The 18,827-nt window shown below is 55.5% G+C and overlaps 1 protein-coding gene and 1 long non-coding RNA gene across 3 annotated transcripts; one reads left to right on the top strand and one right to left on the bottom strand.

The window, feature by feature from the left end:
- Positions 1 to 1,474: 1,474 nt before the first annotated feature.
- Positions 1,475 to 12,884, bottom strand: CDR2L (cerebellar degeneration related protein 2 like). Of its 2 annotated transcripts, none has more exons than XM_082371757.1 (5): positions 12,365 to 12,884; positions 6,212 to 6,324; positions 5,755 to 5,903; positions 5,005 to 5,169; positions 1,475 to 4,042 (listed from the first exon to the last, which is right to left on the bottom strand). In XM_082371757.1, the coding sequence occupies exons 1-5, from the start codon at positions 12,441 to 12,443 to the stop codon at positions 3,151 to 3,153; spliced, it is 1,398 nt and encodes a 465-aa protein (XP_082227883.1). In that variant the 5' UTR covers positions 12,444 to 12,884; the 3' UTR covers positions 1,475 to 3,150. The 2 variants fall into 2 exon arrangements, with proteins under 2 accessions (XP_082227883.1, XP_082227882.1); XM_082371756.1 differs by lacking the exon at positions 12,365 to 12,884 and adding an exon at positions 11,739 to 11,852.
- LOC309618278 lies at positions 11,753 to 13,404 on the top strand. The gene is made up of 2 exons (XR_014238394.1): positions 11,753 to 11,840; positions 13,109 to 13,404. It is a non-coding gene; the product is annotated as an uncharacterized lncRNA (long non-coding RNA).
- Positions 13,405 to 18,827: the final 5,423 nt, after the last annotated feature.

Here is an 18,827-nt window from a genome sequence, read left to right as displayed (position 1 = left end):
CATGCCCCTGGGAATGCGGCTGTTTGAAATAGGAGATTGTCATCAAGTCAAGGCTTTACCATCTTAGCCTCATTGATAAAGGCAAATTCTTTAGGAGGGAAAAAAATACTTCCCAAGCACTGGCTTTGCAAACCCAGACTAGGAAGGGAATGGCAATTGACATGCGCTTTTGGGGCTCTAGGATTTAAAGGGAGTCTCCTGGGACCCTCCCTGTCTGACTTAATCCCAAGACCTCAGAGGGAACAGAGGCGTCTCCATGGTGACTGGAAAAAGCTGCTCAGGGGAGCAAAGCCAGGGACTTGCGCAGGTTGACGGCTCAGGGATTACGAATAATAAAACCACCATCCCATGGCATCACTGCTCTGAGGCTGGGCTCCAGCTCTGCGCCTGACCCAGAGTGATAGGAAAAGGAAGCTGCAGGTTTCCATGGCCCCAGATAAACACAGCCTGCTCAGGCCATCTGGTGGCCTGGATTCTGGGAGAGGAGGGGGTAGAGGAGAGAATGGAACAAGCTACCCTGTGGTGGATAGAGGAGCAGCTGGCAAGCGCCTTTCACCTGCTGCTGCCAGGAACCATGCAGAATAGAGGCCCGTCTGGGAGAAACAGCCCTGAGAGGTGCCACCTGTTCCCTTAAAAAGGTGGCACTGAAGGCTGAGGCCAGCCTTCTTCCCTTCTCTGGTTCTCCATACGTTGAATGGGTGCTTCAGGAAGGGGACATGCATAGGGGCGAGAAGAGGGGAAGAAAAGATAAAGGATCATCAAGCCATTTCTGGTAGCTGAGGAGCTTGCAGACACCAGGCCTTCTCTATAGCTGTGAGTTGGGGTACCACCCCCATGTAGAGGGGGTCCACAGGATTTTCCTTTCTTCTTTTCTGGAGTGCCCTAGGTCAGACTGGCTCTTAAAACTCAACATTACGTGGAGGTAGGGAACATGCAGTATCACACAGTGGGATTGATCAGGTCTGGGTTCGACTATTTCTATGTGATTTTGAATTACTAACTTAACCTCTAAGCCTCAGGATCCCCATCAGTAAAACAGAGATTTTACCACTGCCTCATGAGGTTGCTGAGGGCAAGGGTGATTTAAAAGGCAAAGGAAGGCTGCCCTGTTGGCGCAGTGGTTAAGAATCCACCTGCCAATGCAGGGGACACGGGTTTGAGCCCTGGTCCCGGAAGATCCCACATGCCGCAGAGCAACAAAGCTGGTGAACCACAAAGCAGGTGTGCGTTGGGAGGAGGGATTTCAAAATCAGTACAGCAAGGAGGGCCCACCCCACGGGGTACCCTGCAAGGCAACGTGACTGGCCTAGCTGGTACTCAACAAATATGGAAACTTCCAAGAGCCTGCTATTTCGAGCTGTTCGGCTGCCAGTCATGGGGGTGGTGAAGCTCAGGCTGTGCCCCTCCCCCCCATAGATAGCTGTGTGATGGGAGGCGGGTGTATGAGATGCACAGAGACAGGACCATGGCTCCATTTCTGGTTTTAGATTACTGGTGCGTTTTTTATTAAAGAAGAGAATAAAGCATTTGTAAATATATTTCTCTCATGTATACTTCAAAGATGACGCTGGTCAGCAGCTACAGAACCGGGGAGCAAACAGGCAGAAGCCCTTCCCCCACCCGTCCCATCCCACCCCACCCCCTCCACACTAGATGCCGGAGACACACGGATGGCTGGGAGCTGCCCAGCTCCAACGGACGAAAGGTTCCAAGATGTGTGAATGGAAGGACCAGCTGACAGCTCTCATCACAGTGCCGCCCGGAAAGCAGGGTGGCGCCTTCAGGGAGGTTGGGCAGGCTTGTTAAGAAAACCCCTTTACCCCTTAGAAACAAATAAGGCATGAAGGTTCCCCATTGGGCTCCCAGCACAGAGGCCGGGGCTACCGACTTCCACCGCGTTGTATGGCTCCTCTGATTTCTAGGGTCTCAGGAAGAAGGAACTGGGAGCCCTGAAGAATTTCTCAGGGCAAGCTGGGGACCTGGGCATCTCTTAGCTGAAGCTCTTAGCTGAAGCTGGACCTTCTGAAGCCTTAACAAAAGATTAAACCCCTGACCCAGCTGGGTCCTCAAAAGCAGGCATTGTATGGGAAGGAGGAGACATGTTCCCCATCTGGTCCCATTTCATTACTGCCCAGTGTGGGGTGAGACTCTTGGGCGGGCCCCAGTAAAGGGGGGCAGGGGAGGATGCTGGGACCATGGGCTGGTGGCACACATCCAGGACATTCTGGGGGTGGCAGGCATGACCTGCGGTGGGGTGGGCCTGGGGGGAGCATGGGAATGAATGAGACACATCATGGTCCCTGAGATGGGAACAGGCAGAGGCCAAGCTCGGTGAGTCAGAGGAGGCATGCAGAGATAGGGGGCTCCCACTGCCCAGACCCCTGGAAGGCTTGATACCCAGAAGGCATTTCCGGGGCTGGAACCCGGGGAGGCTGGCTCTGAGCTGATTGGCTACAGATCTGCAGTGGGCTGAGGATGTCCAGGGAGAAGCCCGCCCTCACCAGGGCTGGAGTCGGGGCCGCTCAGGCCTGGCTCAGGCTTTCTGCTCTGCATGGCAGGGGCCGTCTCTGACCTCGTCAGGACCCTCGAGGTGGGACAGCTGGTGCTAAGGGAATGACAGCACGTCACAGCTGGAGAAGCAGTGGGTGGTCCAGGAGACCCCTGGAACCTGCAACATCTGGCTCTGGGGTCCCCCTTCAAGTGTTTCCAGTTGTGGTGAGGGGTCAGGGAGACCCTGCCTTGCAAAAAAAAAATCTCTCAAAAAAAACATAAATAAAAAGAGAACTTTGGGAAAAAAAGCCAACTGGTCCAGAATGGCTTTCAGAAGGTTGGCCACAAATCTGAGAGCAAGGCCCAGGGTCAGGGAGTGGGGGCTGGGAGAGCGGGGAGTGGGGACATTTGGCTTGCAGACTCTTGGCTGCGCCTTTGGGCTGGCGCGGGGTGGTGGAGGGTCCTGGGAGGCAAGAGGTGTTGACAGCCTCCCCCGTCAGCAGGGAACGGGTGTCCCCCGCGTGCTCCCTGGGTCAGAGAGCAGCCTCCCTCTGGGGTGTATTGCTGCTAAAGGGCTCCCTCTCTCACCAGAGGCTGCACAGCCCGGGTAAGAGGGACCCCACGGTCTGATCCTGGGGGAGGCCACTGGCCGGGGAACCTTCACTTGCTGCTGTGCGTCTTGACTTTGGTGGCGTTGATGTCGGCCTTGGTCTTCTGGATCCTGGAGAAGATCTCCTTGAAGAGCGCCTTGTACTCGGGCTGGCTCTGCTCCAGCCGCTTGTCCACGGCCTCCACGTGCTGGCTCAGGCTCTTCTCGCCCGCCTTGGCCTCCCCCTGGCCCTCCTCGCTGCCCCGCAGGTCCCTCCACGAGCTGTCCCGGGAGACGGGCCGCGAGGTCTGCACGCCCGCGTGCCGCACCCCTGCCCCGTGCTGCCGGCATTTGCTCAGCAGCTCCTCGTACTTCTCCAGCAGCGCGTGGTACTGTTCATCCACCTCGCGCAGGATGGACATGCCCCGCTTGCGCACGCTGTTGGCGTGCAGCGTGAGGTGGCCCACGTGCCGGCTGGCCGGGTCTTTGGCCACGATGGCGTTGAGCGCCGTGTCGCTGCAGCTCTTGCGCACGGTGTGGCCCGGGGACGCGGCCGGAGAGGAGAGCCCGTCCTGGGTGCCCGAGTCGTCCCCGCTGCCCGGCTGGGGGTCGTCGGCTTCAGGTGCCTGGGTGAGGGGCGCCAGCAGGGCCTCGGCCAGGTGGTCCTCCCGGCCCAGCAGGTAGGTCTTCGCCTGCTTCATCTGCTGCAGCTCCAGCAACTCGGCCTCCAGCTCCTGCACGCGGAGGCGGCAGCCCTCCATCTCGCACAGCTGCCGCTCCAGCTCCGCGTACTCCCGCAGCACCGCCGCGAACTCGCGCTCCGCCCGCTCTCTGCGCTGCCGCTCCTGGCTCACCTGGGAGCGCAGCACGCCCACCAAGGTCTGCAGCCGCTCGTTCTCCTGCTCCAGGGGCCGCGGGCCCAGCTCCAGGGAGGAACTGTGCAGGCGGAAGGCATCCTCGCACCTGGGAGGGAGCAGGGCCAAGTGGGCAGAGGGCGGTGGGCACGGCCAAGGCCCCGGGAGCCCAGCCGCATCTCTCTCCCCCACGGGGTTGGATAGTCTGCCCCCCTAGAGTCGCTCTCGGCCTTTCTCCCCCTGCTCTCTGCCCTGGGAGGTTGCCCTTAGCTTCCGCCAGGTTTCCTGGCTCTCTCTTGGGTTCAGCCAATGGGAGGCACGGGCAGGAGGGCCAGGGGGATGGGGGCAGAGGGAGGTCATGGGGAACGTCTCCCCCTGGGCTCCTTCCCTGGTCACTGTAGACCAGACAGCGCTCTCCCTGCCTTCTAGGTTCCAGTAACCTCCCTTCTCCTGGTCCCTTCAGGCCTCAGGATGGTTAACAGCTCCTTGCTATTGCAACCCCAGGGGGCTGCAGTGTCCCTCTGGTTTCCCCGCACCTTGCCCACACCTCTTTATTAAGCACTCCTCAGTTACTCTGGGCGGAGGCTATCTGTCTCCTACCAGGACCTTTATTGAAACACCCCCTAAATACACCGTGTGTACAGTATTCTTACATTAGGAAGTCATCCTATTCAAAAGACTTAATGAGAACTGAAAGGTATAGTTGTTAACCCCTCCTGGGTGAGAATTCTGGCTTACTAAACAAACAGGTGACCTTGGATAAGACACATGATCTCGGAGTTGCAATTTCCTCCTCTGAGTAGCGGGGACGAGAAACCACACCTTGCGGTATTGCCGTGAGAATTAAATCACTTGGCAGAGTGGTGGGCACACGGCCAGTGCTCACAAGCGCCAGCTGCTGTCGTCAGCAACGGGAGCAGCCTCTCCGACAGCCTGGAAAACGCGGCAGCTCTCGTTCCCACCTGCTGCCTGGCGCCTACCCGCCCTTCCCTGCCATGGTTGGCAGCCCCGGGCACTCGGAGACGCGGTCCGGGGTCCGGGCTGCTGCCCTCGAGGGGCACCCTCACCTACCGGGGGCTGGCGCACAGCTCCTTGAGGCAGGGGAAGGTGTGGATGGTGCGCCGGCGCTCCCGCTTCTCCCGCCGCACTCGCAGGTGCTCCAGGTCCCGCAGCTGCTCGACCTGGGCCTGCAGCTCCTCAACCTGGGTCTGCAGGCGCTCGATGGTCTCCGTCAGCCTGGGGATGGGGTGGGGGACACACGCATGGGAGGGACTTTAAGGGGACGGGGCCAGCCCTCCTCACTGCAGCCCTAGGGGGACTTGGGGGTTGGGGACAAACAGGTGACCTTGAGCCATGCTGCCTGGTGCTGAGGTCAGACAGGGAACTCCTTGTATGCCCAAGGACCCACTCTTTTCCCCCACCTCCCAGGCCGAGCTGACCATTTCTCCTCCGTGTCTCCTCAGTTCCTTGTACACCCATCTAATCACTCATCACCCTGCACTGCAATAAAATATTTACGTGTCTGCCTTCCCTCCCAGAGGGCGGGACAGTGGCTTTACATCCCCATCACTGTATTCCCCAGTGCCTAAAACAGAGCCTGGTGTGTAGCTGGTGCTTCAAGAAGGTTTGTGTCCTGAATGTTAAGCCAGCCCAAATGGACAAGGGCAAACTCACTACCATCCCAGGTTCCCAGACCTGGGCTTCTAAAGGAAGGAGCCTGAGTCACACCCACTGGTCAATACGCACCCCATGTACACCCAGCCCTGGGCCCCTCCTTGGCCGCCCCCGCCCCCGGCTCCCAGCCCCCCACGCGGCCCTCACCCATGGATCCTCTGCTGGGCAGCCTTACTCTCCAGCACCAGCTTCTGGTTGGTCAGCTCCAGGTCTCGGGCCGCCAGGTCCAGCTGTTCGTACACTTTGGCGTGCTGCTCATTCACGTGCCGCAGCGTGTCCAGCTGTTTGGTCAGGTACTGGGGGTGGGGGTGGGTGAGTAACCTTTCAGAACTGTGTTGGGGAAAATGTCTCCGCTTGGGCCCTCCTCCCACTTCTAGGAACAGGTTTGCTTTGGGGTATTCGCCTGCAGCAGAGGGAGGGGTCAAGATGGTAGTGCAATAGGGCTGCCTGGGACAGTTGTGCAGGTTGTGAACTGCACAAGGCTGTTGGGCCAAGGCTGGGTCTGCTAAGAGGGCACCTTTTCCTAAGCTACACAAAGGTACACACGGGCCAAGGGGTCCTTGACGGGTGGCGGAGCCTGTGCAGGGCCCGTGTGGCCCCTCACCTCAATCTCCTGCACTTGCTCCTCGTTGGTGGAATACATCTGCTGCAGAGACTCCTCCAGCTCCTTGTTCCTCTCCAGCAGCGTCTTCCCCAGCTCCGCAGCTAAGTGCAAGTCTTGGGGGAGAGGGGGCAGAGGGTGGGAGGAATATGAGCAGCTGAGAATGAAGTTGGAGGACCCCCCGCTATTCCTGTTCTGAGCATTCATTCTGGGCTGGGCCTCTGGGGACCCTGAGAGAATCAGGACCCAGGGGCCGCCCCTGGGGAGACTCCAGGCCTGGAAGGGGATGTAAGCCACAAGCTAAGCCTGTGCATTGGCTGTCACTTCTGCCTGGAATGTCCTCTCCCCAGACACTCCCAGGGTTCACCCCTCTCTGCCTTTAACGTCACCTTCTCCAGGAGGCCTTCCTCAGACATTGACCTCACTGACCTCAAAATTGCACCCTCCCCCATGCCCCACTCCCTCCCTGCTTCATTTTTCTCCTGACCTCATATCACCACCTAATTTACCAAACAATTTGTACACTTATCTTGTTCATCTCCCTTGACTAAATCGTAAGCTTACAGGGCAGGGATTTTGCCTGTTTCAGTCACTGATGTTCCTAGGACCTAGAACAATACCTGGCACAGAGCAGGTGAATAAGAAATCTTTTTTGAAAGAAAGAGTGAGTGGAATGTGATAAGAGCATCAGCAGACATAGGGGCAAAGTGCCCTGGGATGATAGGTAAGGGAGAGTTCACGCAGGGGACAGTGGGAATCTCAGGCAATAAGCAGCCTTGGAGCTGGGTTTGGAAGGGCGGCTGGAGCTCACTGAGAGGGGGAGGGGCAGAAGGGCTTGCTGGGTGTTAGAACTGGACAAGGCTTCAAGGTTCTTTGGCCCAGGACTTCCCGGGTGGCACAGTGGTTAATCCGCCTGCCGATGCAGGGGACACGTGTTCGATCCCTTGTCTGGGAAGATCCCATATGCCCCGGAGCAACTAAGCCCACGCGCCACAACTACTGAGCCCACGTGCCACAACTACTGAAGCCTGTGCACCTAGAGCCTGTGTTCCGCAGCAAGAGAAGCCACCGCAATGAGAAGCCTGCGCACCGCAACAAAGAGCAGCCCCGGCTCGCAGCTGGAGAAAGCTTGTGCGCAGGAACGAAGACCCAACGCAGCCAATAAATAAATAAATTAATTAATTAAAAAAAAAAAGAGAGAGAGAAAACAGGAAAGTAAAAAATGGTGCAATAAAAATAAATATTAAAAAAAAAAAAAAAAGCTCTGGCCCAACCTCCTTGTTCTATGGATGACAGGTTGGAGAGGAAAGAAGAATAACCTACCCAAGGTTTCATTACCTGGGTTATAGCCACATTGGAAGCAGAATTCACATCTCCTCACCCCAGGTGGGTACCATTTGGTCCTAGTGACACACGCCCCTCTCCAAAACCTTCTCCTTTCCCTGGGCAGCAAAACCAACCTCTTCCCCCAGTAGCCCCGATTCTTGTACCCCGTGGGACCAGAACCTCCTCTCCCCAATCCCAGCCAAAGGTAAATGAACACCTATCAGAGAGGTCGGGAGAGAATCTGGCCTGTCTTTAGGGGGCTGTATGGTGGGAAGGGGGAGGGGTTAGAAGGGAATGGTAGGTGCTGGAATCCCTAAAAATTCTCTCAGTGGGTCTGAAGCTGGGCGAGGGTACCTAGACATTTGGGGTGGATATTTCCCCATATATAGGCCTAACTCCTTTTAGAAGCAAAGGGTAATATATAAAATAGATAACTAATAAGGACCTACTGTATAGCACAGGGAACTCTACGCAATACTCTGTAATGACCTATATGGGAAAAGAATCTAAAAAAGAGTAGATATACGTACATGTATAACTGAGTCACTTTGTTGTAGAGCAGAAACTAACACAACATTGTAAATCAACTATACGCCAATAAAAATTTAGAAAAGAAACAAAAGTTAATATGTTTGTAAATATAGTATTATTTGTATTTAAATATATAAATATATGTCTAAGGGAAGCCTAGGATCAGACTGTGGTCTCAAAGAGGAGGTCAGATCAATTTATGTTGTGTTCTTGGTGGAAATTCAGCAAGACCAGCCCTAGTTCGTGACGAGGGAGGCACGCCAGCTTCCTGCTCTCTGTAATGGGATGGCGGACATTTGGCTCATCCACAAACGCTATCAAGTAATTCACGTATACATGAAAAAGAACAGAGGGTCACACTCATTAACGTTTTTTTTCCCCTTGGGAACTGTCAGGTCGTCTGTGACGAGGCCACTGCTAGGGATGCCACCTCCTGCACTGGCGTGGGAGGACAGGCTCTGTGGGTGGCCTGCACGAAGCCCCTGAAACTTAACCTTGAGTCCAAGGTCAGAGGCAGAGTGAGGAAAGGCCAAGAACAACTGCACTTTATGTTCTTCCTTCCAGGTGAGCATCTGAGCTGTGTGTGTATTCCTACTGCCAGTGGGGTGGGCTGGGGCAGCTGCAACTCATACTGTAAACCGGGGATACTGAAGGCAGCGAATGTGACCCGGGCCGCTTAGCGATTCCGAGATGCGGAGGAAGGGAACACAGTAGAAGCGGCTTGGGGAGAATCTCAGAGACTGTCTCAGGGAAACGGGATCACAATGCAAGCTAAGCTGGTCCGAGCTGCCAGGAGGGATCATGAGAGAAGTCTAGAAGCTGCAGGGCAGGGCACTGAGTGGAGCCAAGTGCTGGGGAAAGGACACCAGCTAAATGAGGGCTGGGCACGGCTTCGGGGAGGGTGCAGCTCCCCCTGGGCCAGAGGGGGAGGGAGTCCTGGGAGTGGGAGAACGGGGGAGCTGGCTAAGCCAGAAGTAGAATCTGGAATCTGAATAAACAGCCTGTCACAGCCAGATTAATGGTTACACTGGACCAGGCCAAGGAAGGTACTGAGTCTGAACTGGCATCTCCCCTGCGTGGACCCCAGCATTTTCTGGGGTCTCCTGCAGTAGGCTGCAGCAGTTTTGCCCTCTGAATGCCAGCAGAGGTGTTGCCCAGGGGCAATGCCCCAGAGCCCTAGAGAGAATGGCTGGGAGCCAAGGGGATGTCTTTGAAAAGAAATCCTGAAATCCTACTGCCCCTCCTGGTTAGGGTCACGGTGGGACCCCCTAGACTCCAGAGAAGAGAGGTAGGAAAAGGACAGAGGACAGACATAGGGAAGAAAAGACAAAGATAAAGGGGGCAGAAGGAGGCCAGCTACCACCTGGCAGGGCTACAGGGGTCCTGTTCACAACCTCTGGGGCACCAGTGTCAGGAACCCTGGGTCCGCAGAATTGGGGTCCGGTCACCTCCCTCCCCTCGCCATGTCAGAGCTCTCCCCTGAGGCTGAGACTCAAGGTCAGGAGCCCAGGACCTCAATTCTGTGACTCAGCAGCCATCTCTCAGCCTGGAAAGAGGTACCCACGGGGCCGGCCATACCTCGTCCGAGGTGGGGGAGGGAGGCAGGCAGAGAGAGAGTGCCAGCGCTTAATAATTAATGGTTTTTTCTATTTTTACAGGTGCTCGTGGCAGTGGGCAGAGGGAACACAGTGAGAAAGGAGGGCCCTGTTTGTCCCAGATGCCTGCCTCCACTGGGGCGGAACAGCATCAAAGTCAAACAGGAGCTTGATGGCCAAGCATCTGAAAGTAAAGTTGGGGCCCGTCCTCAGCGGAGTTGGGGCTAGCTGAGAAAAACCATGTCCTGGGACACTCAGAGGCAACTTGGGGGCAGCTGGGCGGGAGAGAATTTGGGGAGCGGGTGTGCGGAAGGGGGGGAAGGAACAGGCACGCGATCCCCCACGTGTCTGGCCTTTGGCCCACGCTCACCCCACCATCCAGCCCTCCGTGCCGGTCCCCGTGGGGTGCTGCAGCATCTGTGCCTGGGACTTCCTCCGACCCCCACCCCAGCACTCCAGATAATTCCTACTTTGCAGTCATGCGTGGTCTTTTCGCATGGCTCTGTGCCTCGGTACAAGCACCCCCTCCACTTAAGACAGCTGGCCTGCCTTCCTCTGCCGGGGCGGAGCGGGAGGGCCCTCTTCACCCTCCAGCTCCGAGGGGTGTATAAACCTTTACGCGTCTTACAGCAGAAGGCCCTCACGTCTGTTCTCACTGTCCTCAGGGGCTCACTGCTGCAGAACCCCTGTCGCTCCGTCACAAGTGCTAGTCTGATCCCATTTCTGCCTCCTCTGCCGGACTGTGGAGACTGCGAGGGTGGAGATCACGTCCCAGGCTCAGCACAGCACCTGGCCCACAGCAAGCAGACGTTTGGCTTCTGGTGGAAAGCTCCAGTTTCTTCTGAGACTGTCTCATTTCTGGTTTCCCTCCTCGTTCCTGGGCTCTGGCTGCTACTCAGGCTATGAGGCAAGGCTGACTGCTGCAGACCAGTAAGGCCAGAAAAGCAGGGGCCTGTGGGGCCCATTCCCGACCCCGGACCCAGAGCATGGCTGCCCGACCCAGCTGGAATCTCGACATCTCTCTCCCTCTCCGGATGCAGCACATCTCCCACCCCTACTCCCTAGCTCCTTCCTCCCACATCTGGGCCGGGCACAGTGCCAGAGACTTCTTTAGGGGTGCGGGAATGAAATGAGACAGCAACAACATCAGCATCTGCCTCCAAGGAGGCCATCTTCCCAGGCACTCAGCTTCCAATCTTTCCTTCTAGGCCCGCCTCTTCCATGAAGCCCTCTCACTGCATCCTATCATCCCCACTCAGTTACAAGCCCAACTCCACCTACTCAGGTGCACCCAGGAGGCCAGGGCTGGGACTACTCCCAGCTCCCAGGATAGTGTCCGACACTTAAGTGGAGCCTGATACGTGTTTGTGTAATGTGAGGTTTTGGGGGTAGTTGCCCAGGATGGGGAAGGGGGGTGTTGCAGCCAGGACTGGGCATTTCACTCCAGGCAGGGAGGCTGAGGGTAGCCTCCAGGACACAGAGGCGCGGTCCAGCCCAGCACCCCCCCGTCCTACACTGGTCCCCCAGAGGCTCTGACTAACCCACGGTCCTGAACACAAGGGCAGCGCCTCATCTACCAGCAAATGTGGCCACGTGGGGATGTGGGTCAGGGCCGGAAACCAAAGGCTCCAGGATCTGGCTAGATGCCTCACATGAGGGCAAAGGCAGGCGTCTGGGCCCCATGGATGGAGACCCAGAGCAGAGGGTGTCTGCACACACTGAACCAGACTGTGTCCACACCCACCAGGCTTGCTGGGTGACTGTGGTCACTTCTAGAACATGTTTCCTAGCCCCTCCAATTCTGACCATCCAAGAATGACGCACTTTTCTTGGGAGGAGAGGTTGGATTTGATTTCACTCCAGCAGGCCCTGGCCCTGACCCTCTTAGGCCTCCTCCTCCTTCCTGTCCTAACAGCCCCGCCCCCTACTTGGAGTGACGTCACCTCGGCCACCTCATCAACCCCCTTCCAGTCGCCCTCTCTGCCCTCAGATGGGAGAGAGGGGAAAGTGACTCCCTGTTTACTCAGGCTCTAATCTGGGGCATTGCTCGGAACTCCCAAATCTGATCCCCTCCAAACCTTGAGACATTTGGGAGAAGGCCAGCAGGGGAAGGACCAGGGGACTTCTCCCTCTGGAAGGCAGATTGGACTCCTAGTAGCCACCGCTTCTCCATCGGCAAGGTGCCGGCACCCCCATCACCTCCCTGGGTAGAGGGGAACGGAGTTGGGGAAACTTTCTAGGAGCTCAGGAATCCTGGCAGGGAAGTGTGCCGCTGGATTTGGAAAGGGGATAACTTCCTCCCCCCTCGGCCCCCCAAAACCCCTCTCAGCAAAATATAACCAAGGAGCCACCTCCTGACCTCCAAAGACTTCCAGCCAGTACTCTCAGACTCCCCCAACAATGCCCGGGGCGCCGGGGCAGTTCCTGTCTCTAAAATGGGGTGGGCGAACTGGGTGAAGTATGCCCCTGTTGTTCGGGGAAAGAGGAAGACCGCTCCCCCCAGTTTTGCAGGTCTCCACGGGTCTGGTTCGGGTCTTCCCGGGCAGCGCCCTCTCTCTCCACGTCCCCATTCTCCAGACGCATCTCCTCTCTCAGTCCGGCACGCCGGGTGCAGCCCAGCCCTCCCCGGGGTGATACCGCCCAACAATGGAGAAGCGGACAGAGGTCGCGGGGCGCACCCCTCTTTGCCACCCCCTTTGCTCACCCTGCTCCAGGTCCTGCTGGTCGTACCAGGGCTCCTCTTCTTCTGCGGTGAAGTCCTCCATCCTGGCGGCCCTCCGCATGGCCCCGCAGGCGGCGGGCTGCAATTGGGCGCTGCGGCGGCGCGGCTCAGGGCCGGGGCGCGGGGCCCGGGACAATGCGGCGGAGGCGGGCCGAGCCTCCCGCGTCGCGGACTCGGGCTGCAGTGCCCCCGCCCGCGCCGCGCCCCCTCGCCATCGGCCGCCGGCCTGGCGCCCGCACGGGGCTGGCTCGCTGCCGCGGTCTGGCCCGGCTGGGGTCCTGCGGAGCCCGGGGCACCGGGGGGTAGCTGCACAAAAGGTGGAGGGGCGGGGACGGCGGGCGGGACGGCGGCAAGGAGGGCCCAGGCCCGGCCGGCAGGTCTGGGGCGCTAGGAGCGAGCGGGTGGCGCGGCGGGTGCCCCCTGCCCGACTCCTGCCCGTGCTACCCCCGGCCCGCCCGGCGACACCCGGAGCCGCCGCTGCATCTTGGCGGGGTCCGCCTCGCTCTTCCCGAGGCGCCCGCTCCGCGGGGTGGGGCCAGCCGCCGATGGCCAATCAGGAGACTATGCAAAACTGGAGGCGGGGCCGAGGGCGGTATCTCCGCAGTGTCGAGGTTCGGCTGTCGCTGAATCAACCCCACCTTCCCTTCACAGCCGACTCCAGTTTACATCTCAATGCCTAAAATCATTTTATCTTGTTTACCTACTGTTGTCTCTCTCTCCCCGTAGATCTCCTGAAAGCAAGGATCTTGTCGCTCTTGTTCACAGCTGGCTCTTCAGTGCCCAGAGCAGGCTGACCTACTGCTACCTTCCATGGAGACTCTTTGAATGAATGAAAATTAATCGGAAATTACCTTTAAGAAATTGTGTTTAAATGCCTGTGGCCTGAAACCTCACGCTAGGAGTGGTGAACTTTGACTGTTACCTGCATTCTGGGCCTTTCCCTTTAAGGTCCTGTTTCCCTCTCCCTGGGATTCATATCCTATACCCAACTATATCCATTAAACTATATACAGTGTCACTTATCCGAGCATTCTTTCCTTAAAGGAGTTTTCAGACTCAAGTATACATGTAACTCACTTTTATTAGGCCCCACCATGTGCTGGTACTGTTGAAGCACCCTGAGTATAACCGACTCTGAATATATGTGGCAAATACATCAAACAAAGGACTTGTATCCAGAATATAGAAAGAACACCTGCGAATCCACAAGAAAAAGAAAAACAGCCCAGTAGAAAAGTGGGTAAAAGACTTAACCAAGCACTTCACAAATGACCTAAATGACCCAATAAACATGTGACAAGTTGTTGAACTTCTTGAGAAGGAGCCACGGTTGTTTCTGTAACAAATTACCCCCAATTTAGTGGCTTGAAACAACACAAACTTATTATCTTACAGTTCTGTAAGTTAGAAGATTGACATAGCTCTCGAAGACTGAAATCTAGTTGTCTGCAAGGCTTTGTTCCCTTCTGGAGGCTCCAGGGAAGGGTCTCTTTCCTTGCCTCTTCCAACTTCTAGAGAGGCTGCCCACGTTGCATGGCTCATGACTCCCTTTTTCCATCTTGAACACCATCAACAGCAGGTGATCCTTCTCACACTGGATCACTCTGACTTGTCCTGCCTCCTTCTGCCACTTTTAAAGACCCTGTGATTACATTGGGCCCACCTGGATAATCCAGCATAATTTCCCCATCTCAAGATGCTTAATTTAACCACATCTGCAAAATTCTTTTTGCCATGCGAAGTAACATATTCAAAGATTCTGGGGATTAGGTTGTGGTTATCTTTGGGGGTCAGGATTCCATGTACATAAAGTTCAAAATTGGCAAAACAAATCTAATCAGGATAGTATTTGGCCTTGGGGAGACATATGGGGGAACTCTGAGGGGCCAGGAGTGTTTTATTTCCTGATCTGGGTGTTGGTTACACACAGGTGTGTTCATTTGTGAAAATCATTGTCCTGTATACTTACGTGCACTTCTCTGAATGTTATACTTTAATAGAATAGTTTACTCAAGAAGAAGGAAAAAAACACCCTATGGCTAAGACACAGGCAATTTCTGCTCTTGTGTAGCTTACATTCTAGTGGGGATAAATAAATGATTACAACCTGCAATGTGCTGTGAAGGAAATTGACAGGCTTCTGTGAGAGAGTCTGGGGGAAGGTTCAGGAAAGACTTCCCTTAGAAGGTGACATCTAAGCTGATACCTAAAGGATAAGATGGTGCCAGCCATGCCAAGCTCTGGGGGGAGAGTGTTCCAGGCAGAGGAGGCAGCAAGATCAAAGGCCCTAAGAGCTTGACATATATTAGAAACTGATGGAAGCCCAGCATAGCTGGAGTGGAGAGGATAGAAGACAGATGAATTGGAGTTAGGGCCATGGGAAGGAGTTGGGATTTTTTTTTTTTGTTCCCAAGTAGACAGAGAGGACCAATAAAAGGCTTTTCGTTTTCAGTTGTGAAATATCACTAGCAAGTTTGGAGCATGGATTGGAGGGGAGCAAGAATGGAAGCAAGAAGACCAGTTTGGAGGCTTTTGCAATCATCTAGAAGGGAGGTAACGGTGAGATGGGCAAGGCTGGTGGTAGTGGAAATGGAGAGAGATGAGAAATATTTGAGTTGTAGAACTAAGATGTGCAGAGGAATTGACTGAAGAATCAGAGTGATGCCTTAGACGTCTGGCTTCAGTAACTGGGCGACAGTGATGCCATTTATTGAAATGGGGACAAAATGAATCTAAGGGACAAGCAGGTTGGGTGGCTGTTCCACAGGGATCTGGCCACATTCCAAAACCACCAAATCCCTTCCCATGTGTTCATTTCTTCATTCTGCAGCTGTGTGGAAATGTACCCACAGGAGCCAGGGAGTTTAAGGAGTTGCCAGAGGAGAACAGGGGCAAAGGGCTGAGGGCCACGTCCTGTGCAGTGAGGATGCTAGCAATGAAAGGCAACCCCTCAACCTGAAAAGTCACCGCCAACCCCTGCAGCTAAGGTTGGTTTCAGCGATGACTTAGAAGACCCCCATGTTTGAAAACATCCAGCTCCTGGATCATCTCTCAGCTTTTGGCCTTTACCACGCTGACCACACCCTCAGCATGACCCAAATACCCTCCCTTCCTGTGGACACCCTCTACCTGCCCCAACCACAGAAGCATTGCCTGGCAAGGATAAATAAATGTCACAAAGGCTGAATTCTTTTTTTTTTTTTTTTTTAAGGCTGAATTCTTATTGCTGCCTGAGCACGGGGTGGAGTGATTCAGGCTGGAGTCCCTGGATCTCATGGGGCTGGTGTGGGGTGGGAGTGAGCTGAAGCTGGGCAACCAACTCTGCCAGGTTGGTGGAGCCTCCCTGTCCCCTCTGCAGGGAACAGAGGGTAGAGGCTGGGGTGGCTGAGGGGTGTGGTGCCTGCTGCCTGCCAGGCTTGTGCTGGGCCCTTTGCCTGGGTTGGTTCATTTGAACCCCCTGGGTTGGTTCATCGGTGGTGCCCAGTGGTACCACTCCCGGTGCCTTCAGGGCAGACTTGGTATTTTCTAAACTATGCCATGAGGAGGAAAATAAGATCTACCTTTGAAGAAGGAAATTCCTCAGCTTCCCTGAGCTATCAGCCAACAAGCCCTGGGATCCATTTCTGGTCTTTCCTCTAAGCAGGGCAGAGTCAAGCCCAGGGGTGGGAAGTATAAACTACCCGACCTTGGTAACCCCCAGAGCCTGGTACCTCATCTGCGTGTCAGGCAGACCTCTCTCGTGGTGTTCCTTGTCAGGGGCCTCAAGGCTCGATGCTGATGGTCAGAGCCTCGGTGGATTCGATGTCTCCTCAGCCTTGGGCACTATGATTCCCTTGGGGTCAGTTTCACACTCGGGCGACCAGGAGCTCTCCCCGAGCTCTCACACGAGCTCCCGAGAAATGCAAGCCCAGATGCTGGATTTGGGACCAGAGCACAGATACGGAACCCCGGGAGAGCTAGGATCCGGGACTTGAAGATGTAACCGCCCTCCCCGAAGAGCGTGAGCGCTGCCCCCTCTGCCCCCAGCCCAGCCCAGCCCACCGGAAATGACGGCGCATGCGCAGGCAGCACTGACGTTAGAGGGTCCCGGCGCTCCCAGTCACAGGAGTCACCCTGGGGGAGGGGCAGGGTGCCCAGCCCGCGCCTCTGCGCCGTCGGGGTATCCACTGACACCACACGCTGCGCATCTTGGGTGCTCCCACCCCTGCAGGCCGCGCTACCCTCCCTGTCCCCAGACCCGTGATTTTAGCGCTGGGCTTACATTGCACTGAATGATCTCGCCCCATCTGTCCCCTCCACCATTCTGAGGTCAGTGCCTGGCGGGGAAAGGCACTCAGTACATTTCAATGAGTGAGGTCATCTGATGTCCAACCCCCCTTCCCCCATACACCATCGGAGTGTGTCCCAGACAACTGTCTGTTCTGAAAGGGGAATTATGTTAGAGTCTCACAAGTCCTTGTGGTCAGGAAGTGCTTCTGTGTGTCTACCCCAAATCCCTGCAGTTTAAACCCTCCAGGCCTGTCATCAGCAGTGACCTTTAGGATGCTTATGCTGAGGGTGTCCCTCCTGTGGGGTCATTCTTACTTCTCCTCCTTTGATACCTCCTCACGGGGTTGTTGGGAGGGGCTATAAACTCTTGGTCTGAGTTAACACAGGCCAAGGGCTTAGAACAGTGACTGGACCATATGAACACTATTCAGTGTTTGCTCTTAGGATCAGTATTATTGTAACATTTTTTACCTGGAGGATCCACTCCTTGCCCATCACTACCCCTCTTCTGGCGGGGCTCCTGACGGGGGTGCTGGGAAGACTGTCCAGGGACTTTACCTTCCTGGTGGGAGGTCACGGGGGCAGGTCAGGCCTGCAGTCAAGGCCTGAGATACAGGCCTAAGAGAACTGTGGAGAAGCTCCAGGCACATTTGCTCACTGCTGGCTGCCTGGGCTCCCACTGCAACACAGCACTCGGTCTCCTGTATGGGATCCATCTGGCTCCCAGCAGACTAAAAGCTCCTTGAGGGCAGGGACTCCAGCTGGCACGTAGCAGGTGCCTGATGAAGGAACAAATGGATGCTCTAAAACCAGTGGCAGAACCATATTCCTTGGCCCTCCTTCTTTATCCATCTCCACCCCAGAACAGATCCACTTGCCCTACCTGAAAGGCTCCTAAAGGCACTAAAAAATGAATCTGAAAAACAGTGGGTGAAAATGTGCCTTTCCTATTGACTGAAGTGGATTCCCAAAGTGGCTCCATCTTCTGTGATCGCCCAGGAGTTCTCTTCATTCAGTTATCCACTGTGTGCTAGGCCAGTGCTAGGTGCTGGGGATGTAGAGAACAAGACAGACCCAGCCCCAGCTCTCATGAAACTTGCATCTCAGTAGGAGAGGCAGACCTAAATCAGGCAAAAAGGCAAAAACATTTAAGATGGTGGTGAAAGTTTTAGGAAACACACTGAAGGATGAACTAACAACAGCTGGGGATGGGAAATCTCTCAGGGAAAGAGACTTTTAAGATAGGACCCTAAAGCATGAGAAGGGGACAGCCGCCTGAAGAGTGGGAGGAGGGATGTCTCAGTCAGAAGGAACAACTTGTACAGAGATCCCGGGAAGAAAGAGCTTAGAGGGTCTGAGGAAATAAAGGAAGACCAGTGTGGGTGGAACCTGGGGGTTCGGGGGAGGGGGAGCAGGGCCCAGATCATGCAGGGCCTTGGAGGTCACAGTGGGACCCAGAGAGAATTGACTCTAACAGTGGGCTCCCAGGTGTTTTCAGTGGGGGAGCGTTGTGAGCTGCAGTTTACAATTCCTCAGGCTGTTCTGCAGAGAGTAGATTAAAGGAGGCAGGAGTGGTGGTTGTGGTAGACAGGAGATGGTGGGAGCCCTGGCAAAGGTGGGGGCGGCAGAGATGAGGGAGGTAGAACTTATAATATATACGTCTGGGGGATGACATCATCGGGTCTTGGTGATGGACTGGAGGAGGGGTTGACAAGAGGAGAAGCATCAGGCTGACACTGGATTTCTCGTTTGAGAACCTGGGAGATGCCATTTACTGAGATGAGAAGACTTAAAGACAAACGTTAGGGGCTTCCCTGGTGGCGCAGTGGTTAAGAATCCGCCTGCCAATGCAGGCGACATGAGTTCGAGCCCTGGGCCGGGAAGATCCCACATGCCACGGAGCAACTGAGCCTGTGCGTCACAAGTACTGAGCCCGTGAGCCTAGAGCCCGTGCTCTGCAACAAGAGAAGCCACTGCAATGAGAAGCCCGCATGCAGCAACGAAGACCCAATGCAACCAAAAATAAAAAATAAATAAATCAAATAAATTTATTAAAAAAAAAAAAAAAAGACAAACGTTAGGAGAGAGATGGACTGGGCTTGGGAGGAGGAAGTGTGGAGGATAGAATTGCCCACAATGTGGCAGTTTCAAACATGGTGCCAACTTCTTTGACACG

Source organism: Balaenoptera borealis, assembly GCF_965194805.1.
Source record: "Balaenoptera borealis genome assembly, chromosome: 20".
NCBI classification, from domain to species: domain Eukaryota; kingdom Metazoa; phylum Chordata; class Mammalia; order Artiodactyla; family Balaenopteridae; genus Balaenoptera; species Balaenoptera borealis.
Note: the sequence above shows the minus strand (reverse complement) of the source record. Positions and strands in the feature narration are given on the sequence as shown.